This window comes from Asparagus officinalis, chromosome 4 (genome assembly GCF_001876935.1).
Source record: "Asparagus officinalis chromosome 4, Aspof.V1, whole genome shotgun sequence".
In the NCBI taxonomy this organism is placed as follows: domain Eukaryota; kingdom Viridiplantae; phylum Streptophyta; class Magnoliopsida; order Asparagales; family Asparagaceae; genus Asparagus; species Asparagus officinalis.
The window spans coordinates 99,811,140-99,824,586 of record NC_033797.1 but is presented as its reverse complement, the minus strand read 5'-3'; the positions used below and the strand labels follow the sequence as shown (position 1 = coordinate 99,824,586).

At 37.7% G+C, this 13,447-nt stretch overlaps 3 protein-coding genes across 3 annotated transcripts; all 3 read right to left on the bottom strand.

The window, feature by feature from the left end:
* Window positions 1,195-1,587, bottom strand: LOC109839084 (uncharacterized mitochondrial protein AtMg00810-like). Its single transcript, XM_020407519.1, has one exon. It carries the CDS (start codon window positions 1,585-1,587, stop codon window positions 1,195-1,197), a length of 393 nt encoding a protein of 130 aa, XP_020263108.1.
* On the bottom strand, window positions 3,702-4,376 carry LOC109839082. Its single transcript, XM_020407516.1, has one exon. It carries the CDS (start codon window positions 4,374-4,376, stop codon window positions 3,702-3,704), a length of 675 nt encoding a protein of 224 aa, XP_020263105.1.
* On the bottom strand, window positions 7,405-8,866 carry LOC109839081 (uncharacterized mitochondrial protein AtMg00810-like). The gene is made up of 4 exons (XM_020407515.1): window positions 8,851-8,866; window positions 8,499-8,744; window positions 7,705-8,324; window positions 7,405-7,668 (listed from the first exon to the last, which is right to left on the bottom strand). Exons 1-4 carry the CDS (start codon window positions 8,864-8,866, stop codon window positions 7,405-7,407), a joined length of 1,146 nt encoding a protein of 381 aa, XP_020263104.1.

The window sequence follows — 13,447 nt, the reverse complement described above, 5'->3', positions numbered from 1 at the left end:
ATTGGTTGGTGGGTGTTTTCACCATGGTGGGGGTGCGTGTGCGTGCGTGTTTGTGGAGATAGGTACACGTGCGTGCGTGTGTGCGGGTGGGGTTAGGGTGTGTGCGTGCGTTGTTAAAAACATGTGCGTGCTTGCGTATAATACATAAAAATATGCCATGATACTCTCTCCGAAACATATAACATGTAAGAATATGCCGTGATACTCTCTTATTGCTATACTTGCATGTCATGCCATGTTGTTTTATAATTTGTTACTTTACTGTAAAATTTAGTTTTTGATGATGTACGTATTGCTCTATAACTCTTGTTAACGTCTGATTTATATTTTCAGGCCCGGCCATCTCGAAAAGGTGGAGCTGGTGATGAGGATAATGATGATCAGGACTGATTTGTTTTGTTTTAACTTAAAAAACAATGGGTGTGCTGTATAAATAACATTTATAATGTTAGGATATTTATTTTATTTTTAGTGAAATATGTGTTATATATGCGTGAGAATGAAATATGTGTTATATGTGGTTGTGCTGTGTAAATTTATTATACAGGTTTTATTGTGAAATATATTGTACAGGGTTTTTAAATTTCCAAAAAAAAAAAATTTAAAAATACTGCTACTTTTTAGCGACGGATTTTTCGTCGCTGAAAATGCTTTTGGTGATGAAAAACGGATACGGCAAATAGAATCTGACACGCACTTTTGGCGACAGATTTTTTGTCGCCAAAAGTTATAGCGACGGAATTTGTCGTCATAAAAAATCTAACAAAAACGACGGATTTTCCGTCGCTAAATTTCCGTCGCTGAAATTTAGCGACAGAAAAGTCATCGCTAAAACATACATTGCCTACCCTCACTGTAATGACGGAGTTTTGGCGATAGAATTATTATTTTTCCGTCGCTAAAACTTTTAGCGACAGATTTTTGACTTTTGACGACGGATTTGTCCGTTGCCAAAAGTTCAGTATGCAGTAGTGGTTTTCTCCTCTAATGATGTACTGGGTTCTTTGCAAGCTGGATGAGTGATTTGTTGTAAACAAAAATTACGGTCGAGTCTTCTTGTGGATGATCCAATTCCTTTAATATGTTTCGCAACCAAATTGCTTCACATACTGTAGATGCAGTCGCCACATACTCTGCTTCACATGAAGATTATGCTACAATTCTTTGATTCTTTGAGGTCCATGACAATGCAGTTTACCCAAAATAGAAGATATAGTCTGTGGTGCTTTTCCTCTCATCTAGGTCACCTCCCCAGTCATTATCTGAGTAACCAACTAGTTGTGTATTTTTATCATATGCATAGAAGAGACCCATGTTTAGTGTGCCTTTGATATACTTTAGTATCCTCTTCGCAGCTAGCCAGTAAGACTCCTTCGGTGTCTCCATGTAGCGATTCACAAGTCCGACTCCATAAGTAATATCACGCCTTGTGATCGTCAAGTATCTCAGGCTGTCAACTAGACTTTTGAAAAAAGTTGAATCCACGAAACGTCCGTCTCCATCTCCTGAGAGCTTTATTCCAATGGATACTGGGGTGTTCACAGGGTTGCATTCATTCATCTTGAACTTCTCTAAGATCTCCTTCATGTACTTCTACTAGGATATAAAAATCCCCTCTTGCTGCTGCTTCACTTTAATGCCAAGAAAACAGAACATCAATCTATTGTCTGTCATCTCAAATTCATTGAACATTGCCACATTGAATTCAGCAAGCATCTTGGTACTGCTTCTTGTGTACAATAAATCATCAACATAAAGACAAATTATTAGAAATTCGCCTTTATGGTTCCTCTTCATGGTACAATAAATCATCAACATAAAGACAAATTATTAGAAATTCGCCTTTATGGTTCCTCTTCATGTAGATGGCATGTTCATAGTTATTAGAAATTCGCCTTTATGGTTCCTCTTCATGTAGATGGCATGTTCATAGGGACATTTAATGAAGTTCTTTTGATGAAGATAGCTATCAATTCGGGCGTTCCACGCTCGTGGTGCCTGCTTTAAGCCATACAAGGCTTTCTTCAAAAGGTACACTTTGTCTTCTTACCCTTTCACAAGAAAGCCTTCTGTTTGTTGCACGTACACCTCTTCCTCAAGAACGCCATTGAGGAATGATGACTTGACATCCAAATAATATATATTCCACCTGTGATGAGCTGCAAGTGAAATTAATAGTCTCACCATATCCAGTCGAGCAATCGGAGCAAAGACTTCTTCATAGTCGATGTCGTACTTTTGTTTGTAACATTTCGTTACAAGCCTCTCCTTGTACCGATCAACTTCACCATTTGTTGTGCGCTTTATTTTGTACACCCATTTGACCCTTATTGCCATGTGATTTTGTGGAAGTATTGTCAACTCCCAAGTGTCATTCTTTCAAAAGGCATGGATCTTCTCCTCCATTGCTGTTCTCCAACAATCTTCTTTTACGGCCTCTTGGAAGGTGTGAGGTTCATGATCAGCATATAAGCAGAAGAGATTTAACTCTCTGTCTTCTTTTATCTGCTCATAGATCTCCCTAAGGCTTCTCATTTTGATGGGGACCTCATTTCACGATAGATCCGCTGCTACTACCTTCCCCAGAAGATGGAGAACCTCTTGCAGGAGAGGGTGTAGAATGTGGAGAAGATGGTGGTGTAGCTAGTGATGGTTCCTCATGTAGAGACTCATCAGGTTCATTCACCACGGGTTGATCTTTGGTAGTCTCTTCATTGCTCTAGTTCCATGCTTCTTCTTCATTGAAGACAACGTCTCTACTAATAACTAGTTTCTTGGTTAGTGAATTGTAGAGCTTGTATGCCTTCGACTCCTTGCTATATCCGATGAAAATACAATTTTCATCACAATTGTCAAGCTTCTTCCTTTTGACTTTAGGTACTTGAGCATATGCAACACACCCAAAAATTCGTAGGTGTCCCACACTAGGCGTGTAACCACTCCATGCCTTTTGAGGTGTCTTGTGCTTCACTATCTTTGTGAGGCATTAGTTTAGCAAATAAGATGTGCACGCCACGGCTTCTGCCCAGAACTGGTTTGGCAATCCTTTTCTTTGAGCATGATTCTTGTCATGTCGAAGATGGTCCGGTTCTTTCTTTCTGCAATACAATTTTGTTGTGGTATGTAGGCAGTAGTAGTAAACTATCTCTTTATACCTTTCTCCCTACAATATTCTTTAAATAGATTTGAGGTGTAGTCACCATCTCGGTCAGATCGAAGAATTTTTAGCTTGTGGCCACTCTCTGCTTCAACTAAAACTTTAAAATGCTTTAATGGAGTAAAGGCAGTAGATTTTTCTTTAAGAGTCTACACCCATAACTTTCTACTGAAGTCACCAATGAATGTTATAAAATATCTATTACCTCCCAAAGAGATGGGATCGATCGGTCCGCAGATGTCGGTGTAAACAAGTTGCAATGGTGCCTTTGCTCTCCATGATTTTTCACTGGAAAAGGAAGTCGTGGTTGCTTGCCAATAACACAACCTTCACAAATATGATTTAGTGGATCAGTTGTTGGTAGACCTCGTACCATGCTAGCTGTAGATAGTAACTTCAGGCTGCTAAAGTTTAGATAACCGAAGCGAAGATGCCACCTCCATGACTCATTCTCCATAAGTCCTTGAAAACACTTGTCGACTTTCATGTTTAGATGTAAGGGAAACATGCGGTTCCTTGTCATCTTAACACAAGCTATGAGGCCTCAATTTGCATTTTTCAACCAAAGATTGTTGTTCTCCATATATACTTTGTATCCCTTTCCGAGTAATTGACCGATGCTAAGAATATTAATTTTCATGTTAGGAATATAGTAAACATCAGAAATATACTCGGGCTTACCATCCTTTTGGTAGATTTTAATCTTCCCCTTGCCTTCAACCGTGAGTTTTGAAGAATCTCCAAAGCTCACACCTCCATGAACTCCTTCTGCGAGTTCCATGAAAAGCTCTTTCTTTTCACACATGTGGTTGTTAGCACCCGAGTCAAGGTACCAAGCATCATTCTCAACACTTGAATCATCATTAGCAAGAAGAAGCGTAGAGTTTTTACCCACATCTTTTGTTACTTCGCCAATATAGGTTTGATCTCCAGTTTTGTGCCAACAATCTGAAGCATAGTGTAAAAACTTGTGACAGTTATAGAACTGAACATTCTTGTTATTTCCACGCCCAGGTGTGGATCTTCCACGATTGCTTCGTCCTCGCCCTTTAAAGCTTTGGGTCACTATTTGATTTTGAGTGGTTTGTTGTTGGGGACCACATCCCCTGCCTCTACCACGACCACGACCACGACCTCTACCTTGTGAGCCTTGATTACTTAGAGTCAATGTTGACTCTAGTACTTGTTCCAAAACTATTGAACTAACCTTTTTTTTCATTCGTTGTTCATGAACTTGGAGAGATCCCAAAAACTCCTCTATTGATATCTCCTCCAAATTTTTTGACTCCTTAATTACCGCCACCACGTGCTTGAATTTTGATGTGTGGGACCAGAGCAACTTCTCTGTCACTCAGATGACCTCCATCTTCTCTCTATTTCTTCTTATTTTATTCACAATTAGAAGTAATCGTGAATAATAATCGGAGATTTTTTCTTCATCTTTCATTTGAGCGGCTTCAAGATCGCCCCTTAAAGTTTGGAGGTGAATTCGCTTCACCCGCTCGACACCTTTGTAGATGGTAGCAAGGATTTCCCATGCTTCCTTGCTCGTCGTTGTTTCAACAACTCTCTCAAAGTTAGACTCGTCCAACCATTGATAGAGTAGAAAACGAGCTTTCCTATCCTTCTTTCTTTGCTCTCTGAGAGCCTTCTTCTCTTCGACGGTGTAGGTGGCTTCTACTTCTGGTGTAGGTTCCATGAACCCATCAATGATAAGCTCCCACAACTCTTGAGAACCAAATAAGGCTCTCATTTGGATTGACCAACTCTCATAGTTATCTTTCGATAATTTGGGCACTTGAGGAATGACAAGATTATTTGTGATAGCCATGAGATGAAGAGAGAATGGGAAAATTGGATCAAGTGGCCCTGATACAACTGATGACTCTTAAATTTACGAATTTAGAACTCTCCCAAATGAAGACAAAGAACTTACTTTTATTTCTTTAATTTTTTTCTTAATGAAACAAGGATTATAATAGCCCTTTATATAGGCTTCAAAAACAAAATGTATAGGCATACCAATAGTCACAAATTAAACTCCTCTTTTAATGTCATAAAGATAAAATATCATAAAGGAGTGAGTAACTCTTATTCTTTCATAACCTATGTCTCTTCCCCTTCTAAAGTTATGACATTTGCACTTCTAAAACTCATGCTATTAACCTCATTTATTCTAACATTTTAATTTGATACTCCAACAAGAACATATGCAAAACTTACTTGACCATATGCAAACATGCAGCTGCTGTAGCCAAACGCACAGTTCTCCACCATTGGAACTCTGACCACTTTAAACTGTTTCTACTATTAAAAGCAGAACATAATATTTCTCTGTAAGATATCAACAGATGAAGAGGTAATTACACGTAAATAAGGAAGAAAAAAAAATTAATACCTGGATGACATGCTTCTTAGCGACGAGATCAAAAGGTAAAGCGGGACTCTTGGTGTCCAGTCCACGTAATTGGTGGCAGCTATCCTACCTAACGGTTTTGTTATTTCCTTGAAGGGAGAGCTCAGCTAAGTACTGCTGAGTGGTCGAATTTGGATGACGACCTAATTAAAATTCCATGAGTACGACGAAATTAGTTCAATTCAAGCCAGGAATATTTAGTAAACCAACTCAACCTGATTCTTGTTTTCATTCTCCGCATACTAATAGTCCAACAAGCAAATAAACAAGCCAAAGCAGCTATCTTGTTGATAAATTTCAAAACACTTAACATTTTTAATAATTTGGGGGACTATGACCTTGGGGGACCATCTTCAAAACATTTAAACATCCATTTTTCGTGAAATTATATAACAAAAATGAGAAATCCCAAAAAAAATTGATGACCAGCCTGCGTAATCGAATTTTTAAGCATGATATTAGTGGGCACAGGATTACGCAAAGAGGTAAGTTAGGTTTGTATTACAGTTCACTGTTGATCATTTCTCTTAAACTCCTATGTTATATGCCCGTCCAAAATTGTGATATAGGCTCAAGAGCTAACATGGTTAAAATCTCTTTAAGGAAATATTATGATCAGTTTAACAATGCACCCTCATACGAAATTAACCTATAAATTGTTTAGTTTGAGATTTAACATGAAAAATACCTAGAGGAGGAGAGGAGGAGGCGGCGGCACCAACCCACGGACGAGAGGCGGTCNGGACCATGACCCATGGACGGTGACTATGGCGCAGCGACGAATTATAGTGTGAGGGATTGGAGCAACTTCTCCATCACTCGGATGTCGTCCATCTTTTCTCCATTTCTCCTCATTTTATTCACAATTAGAAGTAATCGTGAATAATAATCGGAGATTTTTTTTTCACCTTTCATTTGAGCGGCTTCAAGATCACCCCTCAAAGTTTGGAGGCGAATTAACTTCACCCGCTCGACACCTTTGTACATGGTAGCAAGGATTTCCCATGCTTCCTTGCTCTTCGTTGCTTCGACAACTCTCTCAAAGGTAGACTCGTCCAACCCTTGATACAGACTCGTCCAACACTTGATAGAGTAGAAAACGAGTCTTACTATCCTTCTTTCTTTGCTCTCTGAGAGCCTTCTTCTCTACGGTGGTGTACGTAGCTTCTACTTCTTGTGTAAGTTCCGTGAACCCATCAATGATCAGCTCTCACAAACTCTTCAGAACCAAATAAGGCTCGCATTTGGATTGACCAACTATCATAGTTATCTTTCGATAATTTGGGCACTTGAGGATTGACAAGATTATTTGTGGTATCCATGAGAAGAAGAGAGAATGGGAAAATTGGATCAAGTGGCTCTGATACCAGTGTTGACTATTAAGTTTACGAACTTAGAACTCTCCTAAATGAAGACAAATAACTTACTTTTATTTCTTCAAGTTTTCTTGATGAAACAAGGATTATAATAGCCCTTTATATGCTTCAAAAACAAAACGTATAGGCATACCAATAGTCACAAATTAAACTCCTATTTTAATGTCATAAAGATAAAACGTATAGGCATACCAATAGTCACAAATTAAACTCCTATTTTAATGTCATAAAGATAAAATATCATAAAGGAGTGAGTAACTCTTATTCTTTACAAATTAAACTCCTATTTTAATGTCATAAAGATAAAATATCATAAAGGAGTGAGTAACTCTTATTCTTTCATAACCTATATCTTTTCCTCTTCTAAACTTATGACCATTGTACTTCTAAAACTCATGCTATTAACCTCATTTATTCTAAGATTTTAATTTGATATTCCAACGCGCCCCTTCAAATCAAAATATCTTTATGCCAAGCATGTCTCTTAGCCTCATGAAAGTTTCACCTGATAATGGCTTGGTGAATATGTCTGTTACTTGTTCAGTGGTGTGACAATGCTTCAGTTCAATGGTTTTCTGCTTTATATGGTCTTTGAGAAAATAAAATCGTGTATCTATGTGTTTGCTCCTCCCATGATGTAATGGGTTCTTTGCAAGCTGGATAGCTGATTTGTTGTCCATAAAAATTACGATCGAGTCTTCTTGTGGATGATCCAACACCTTTAATATGTTTCACAACCAAATTACTTTATATACTGTAGATGCAGCCGCCACATACTCTGTTTCACATGAAGATAAGGTCACAACTCCTTGTTTCTTTGAGGTCCATGAAATTGCAGTTGACCCAAGATAGAAGACATACCCAATGGTGTTTTTCCTCTCATCTTGGTCACCTCCCTCGTCACTATCTGAGTAACAAACTAGTTGTGCATTTTCATCATATGCATAGAAGAGACCCAGGTTGAGTGTGCCTTTGATATACCTTAGTATCCTCTTCGAAGCTAGCAAGTTAGACTCCTTCGATGTCTCCATGTAACGACTCACAAGTCCGACTCCATAAGTAATATCGGGCCTTGTGATCGTCAAGTATCTCAGGCTGCCAGCTAGACTTTTGAAAAGAGTTGAATCCACGAAATGTCCGTCTCTTTCTCTTGAGAACTTCATTCTGATGGCTACTAGGGTGTTCACATGGTTGCATTCATTCATCTTGAACTTCTCTAAGATCTCTTTCATGTAATTCTTTTGGGATATAAAAATCCCCTCTTGCTGCTGCTTCACTTCAATGCCAAGAAAATATGACATCAATCTATTGTCTGTCATCTCAAATTCATTGGACATTGCCGCCTTGAATTCAGCAAGCATTTTGGTATTGCTTCCTGTGTACAATAAATCATCAACATAAAGACAAATTATTAGAAATTTGCCTTTATGGTTCCTCTCAATAAATCATCAACATAAAGACAAATTATTAGAAATTTGCCTTTATGGTTCCTCTTCATGTAGATGGCATGTTCATAGGGACATTTAATGAAGCTTTATTAGAAATTTGCCTTTATGGTTCCTCTTCATGTAGATGGCATGTTCATAGGGACATTTAATGAAGCTGTTTTGATGAAGATAGCCATCAATTGGTGCCTGCTTTAAGCCATACAAGGCTTTCGTCAAATGGTACACTTTGTCTTCTTGCCATTTCACAAGAAAGCCTTCTGGTTGTTGCATGTACACCTCTTTCTTGAGAACGCCAATGAGTAATGCTGACTTGATAGCCAAATGATATATATTCCACTTGTGATGAGCTGTAAGTAAAATTAATAGTCTCACTGTATCCAATCGAGCAATCGGCGCAAAGAATTCTTCATGTACTTTTGTTTGTAACCTTTCGCTACAAGCCTCTCCTTGTACCGATCAACTTCACCATTTGCTGTGTGCTTGATCTTGTACACTCACTTGACCCCTATTGCCTTGTGATTTTGTGGAAGTGTTGTCAACTCCTAAGTGTCATTCTTTTGGATGGCGTGGATCTCCTCCTCCATTGTTGTTCGCCAACAATATTCTTTTATGGCTTCTTGGAAGGTGTGAGGTTCATGACTAGCATATAAGCAGAAGAGATTTGATTCTTCGTCTTCTTCTATCTGCTCATAGATCTCCCTGAGGCTTCTCATTTTGATGGGACTTCGTTACATGGTAGATCCGTTGCTACTACCTTCCCTAGAAGATGGAGAACCTCTTGCAGGATGATGGTTCCTCATGTAGTGTAGCTGATGATGGTTCCTCATGTAGAGACTCATCAGGTTCATTCAACACGGGTTGATCTTTAGTAGTCTCTTCATTGCTCCAGTTCCATGCTTCTTCTTCATTGAAGACAACGTCTCTACTAACAACTAGTTTCTTGGTTAGTGGATTGTAGAGCTTGTATGCCTTCGACTCCTTGCTATATCCAATGAAAATACATTTTTCATCACGATTGTCAAGCTTCTTCCTTTTGACTTCAGGTACTTGAGCATATGCAACACACCCAAAAATTCATAGGTGTGCCATACTTGGCGTGTAATCGCTCCATGCCTTTTGAGGTGTCTTGTTCTTCACTATCTTCATAGGACATCGGTTGAGAAAATAAGCTGAGCACACTATGGCTTCTGCCCAGAACTGCTGTGACAATTCCTTTTCTTTGAGCATGGTTCTTGTCATGTCGAGGATGGTTCGGTTCTTTCTTTCTACAATTCCATTTTGTTGTGGTGTGTAGGTTGTAGTAAACTGTCTCTTTATACCTTGCTCCCTACAATATTCTTGAAACAGATTTGAGGTGTACTCACCACCTCGGTCAAATCGAAGAATTTTTAGCTTGTGGCCGCTCTCCGCTTCAACTAAAGCTTTAAAATGCTTGAATGTAGTAAAGGAGGCAGATTTTTCTTTAAGAGTGTATACCCACAACTTTCTACTGAAGTCATTAATGAAGGTTATAAAATATCTATTACCTTCCAAAGAGACAGGATCGATCGCTTCGCAGATATCGGTGTGAACAAGTTGCAATGGTGCCTTTGCTCTCCATGATTTTCCACTGGGAAAAGGAAGTCGTGGTTCCTTGCTAATTACACAACCTTCACAAATATGATTTGATGGATCGATTGTTGGTAGACCTTGTACAATGCCAGCTGTAGACAGTAACTTCAGGCCGCTGAAGTTTAGATGGCCGAAGCGAAGATGCCACCTCCATGACTCATTCTCCATGAGTCTTTGAAAACACTTGTCGACTTTCATGTCTAAATGCAAGGAAAACATGTGGTTCCTTATCATCTTAACACAAGCTATGAGGCCTCCATTTGTATTTTTCAACCAAAGATGGTTGTTCTCCATAGGTAATTTATATCCCTTTCTGAGTAATTGACCGATGTTAAGAATATTAATTTTCATGTTAGGAATATAGTAAACATCTGAAATATACTCGGACTTACCATCCTTATGGTAGATTTTAATCTTCCCTTTGCCTTCAACAGGGGATTTTGAAGAATCTCCCAGGCTTACACTTCCATGAACTCCTTCTGCGAGTTCCATGAAAAGTTCTTTCTTCACGCACATGTGGTTGCTAGCACCCGAGTCAATGTACCAAGCATCATTCTCAACAATTGAATCATCATTAGCAATAAGAAGCATAGAGTTATTACCCACATCATTTGTTGCTTCAGCAAGATTAGTTTGGTCTTCAGATTTGTGCCAACAATCTAAAGCATAGTGCCCAAACTTGTGACAGTTATAGCACTGAACATACTTGTTGTTTCCACGCCCAGGTGTGGATCTTCCACGATTGCTTCGTCCTCATCCTCTAAAGCTTTGGGTCACTACTTGATTTTGAGTGGTTTGCTGTTGGGGATCACATCCCCTGCCTCTACCACGACCATGACCACGACCTCTACCTTGTGAGCCTTGATTACTTAGAGTCAATGTTGACTCTAGTACTTATTCCAAAACTATGGAACTAGCATTCTTTTGCAATCATTGTTCATAAACTTGGAGAGATCCCAAGAGCTCCTCTATTGAGATCTCCTCTAAATTTTTTGACTCCTCAATTGTCTCCACCACGTGCTCGAATTTTGGTGTGTGGGATTGGAGCAACTTCTCCATCACTCGGATGCCCTCCATCTTTTCTCCATTTCTCCTCATTTTATTCACAATTAGAAGTTATCGTGAATAATAATTGGAGATTTTTTTTCATCTTTCATTTAAGCGGCTTCAAGATCGCCCCTTAAAGTTTGGAGGTGAATTCACTTCACTCGCTCGACACCTTTGTAGATGGTAGCAAGGATTTCCCAAGCTTCCTTGCTCGTCGTTGCTTCGGCAATTCTCTCAAAGGTAAACTCGTCCAACTCTTGATAGAGTAGAAAACGAGCCTTGCTATCCTTCTTTCTTTGCTCTCTGAGAGCCTTCTTCTCTACAGCGGTGTTGGTGGCTTCTACTTCTGGTGTAGGTTCCGTGAACCCATCAATGATCAGCTCCCACAACTCTTGAGAACCAAATAAGGCTCGTATTTGGATTGACCAACTCTCATAGTTAACTTTCGATAATTTGGGCACTTGAGGATTGACAAGATTATTTGTGGTATCTATGAGAAGAAGAGAGAATGGAAAAATTGGATCAAGTGGCTCTGATACCAGTGTTGAATATTAAGTTTACGAACTTAGAACTCTCCCAAATGAAGACAAAGAACTTTCTTTTATTTATTCAAGTTTTCTTGATGAAACAAGGATTACAATAGCCATTTATATAGGCTTCAAAAACAAAACGTATAGGCGTACCAATAGTCACAAATTAAACTCCATTTTAATGTCATAAAGATAAAACATCATAAAGGAGTGAATAACTCTTATTCATCCATAACCTACTTATGACCCTTGTACTTCTAAAACTCATGCTATTAACCTCATTTATTCTAAGATTTTAATTTGATATTCCAACACGCCCCTTCAAATCAAAATGTCTTTATGCCAAGCATGTCTCTTAGCCTCATGAAAGTTTTAGCTGATAATGGTTTGGTGAATATATCTGCTACTTGTTTAGTGGTGTGACAATGCTTCAGTTCAACGGTTTTCTGCTTTACATGATCTCCGAGAAAATGAAACCGTGTATCTATATGTTTGCTCTTCCCATGATGTATTGGGTTCTTTGCAAGCTGGATAGCTGATTTGTTGTCCATAAAAATTGTAGTCGAGTCTTCTTATGGATGATCCAACTCGTTTAATATGTTTCGCAACCAAATTGCTTCATATACTGTAGATGCAGCCGTCTTATACTCTGCTTCACATGAAGATAAGGCCACAACTCCTTGCTTCTTTGAGGTCCATGAAAATACAATTGACCCAAGATAGAAGACATAGCATGTGGTGCTTTTCCTCTCATCTAGGTCACCTCCCCAGTCACTATTTGAGTAACCAACTAGTTGTGCATTTTTATCATATGCATAGAAGAGACCCAGGTTGAGTGTGCCTTTGATATACCTTAGTATCCTCTTCGTAGCTAGCCAGTGAGACTCCTTCGGTGTCTCCATGTAGCGACTCACAAGTCAGACTCCATAAGTAATATGCGCTTTTTATTTATAATTTGTCATTCTACATCTTTATTTTTGTCTCATAACACTATAAATAATAAAAAGAATTTATTCTTCTCTCATTTGAGAGTTTCTTGATCTTTTGAAAAAAAAGAAATAACAAAATATAAAAAGAAGGAAAAAATGAAAACAAAGATAAAAAAAGATGTGAAAAAATGATGAAAAAAGAAAAAAAATAGAAGAAAATTTTGACTTTATTTCCTCATACCAAAGGTAATTACAGATTTTTATCATTTCATCATTGTTCTAGGTCGACCGAACAAATGTAAGTGCTTCATTTCTTATATGCTTTATTTTGTATATCATAGAGTTTGTATTAAGGACAATATAAAATTTATGTGTGGGGGTAGAGATTAGTCACTTTTGTGGTTATTTTACCATTTTCCCTCTTTTTATGTCATATTTGTTTTCTTTTTCATAAAATTATTGTCACTTGCCAACTTAATAGAGTTAATTAATAATTAACCTATTTGTTAATTTTTAAAATTTTTAATTCTTAGTTAGTTTTATACTCAAATTTATCTTTTATGATAACTCTAAATAAATTTCCTAATAAATAATTTTCAAAGTGGTATGCTTCATTAAAGTCCAACTTAGACTTATAATTAAAATAATAAAATTTTTACATGCTTAGCTTAGAGTAGAAAATAGTATTTGAAGTTCTCATAGTCTAAATATTTCTATATATATATATATATATATATATATATCTCAAATTTATCTTTTATGATAACTCTAAATAAATTTCCTAATAAATAATTTTCAAAGTGGTATGCTTCATTAAAGTCCAACTTAGACTTATAATTAAAATAATAAAATTTTTACATGCTTAGCTTAGAGTAGAAAATAGTATTTGAAGTTCTCATAGTCTAAATATTTCTATATATATATATATATATA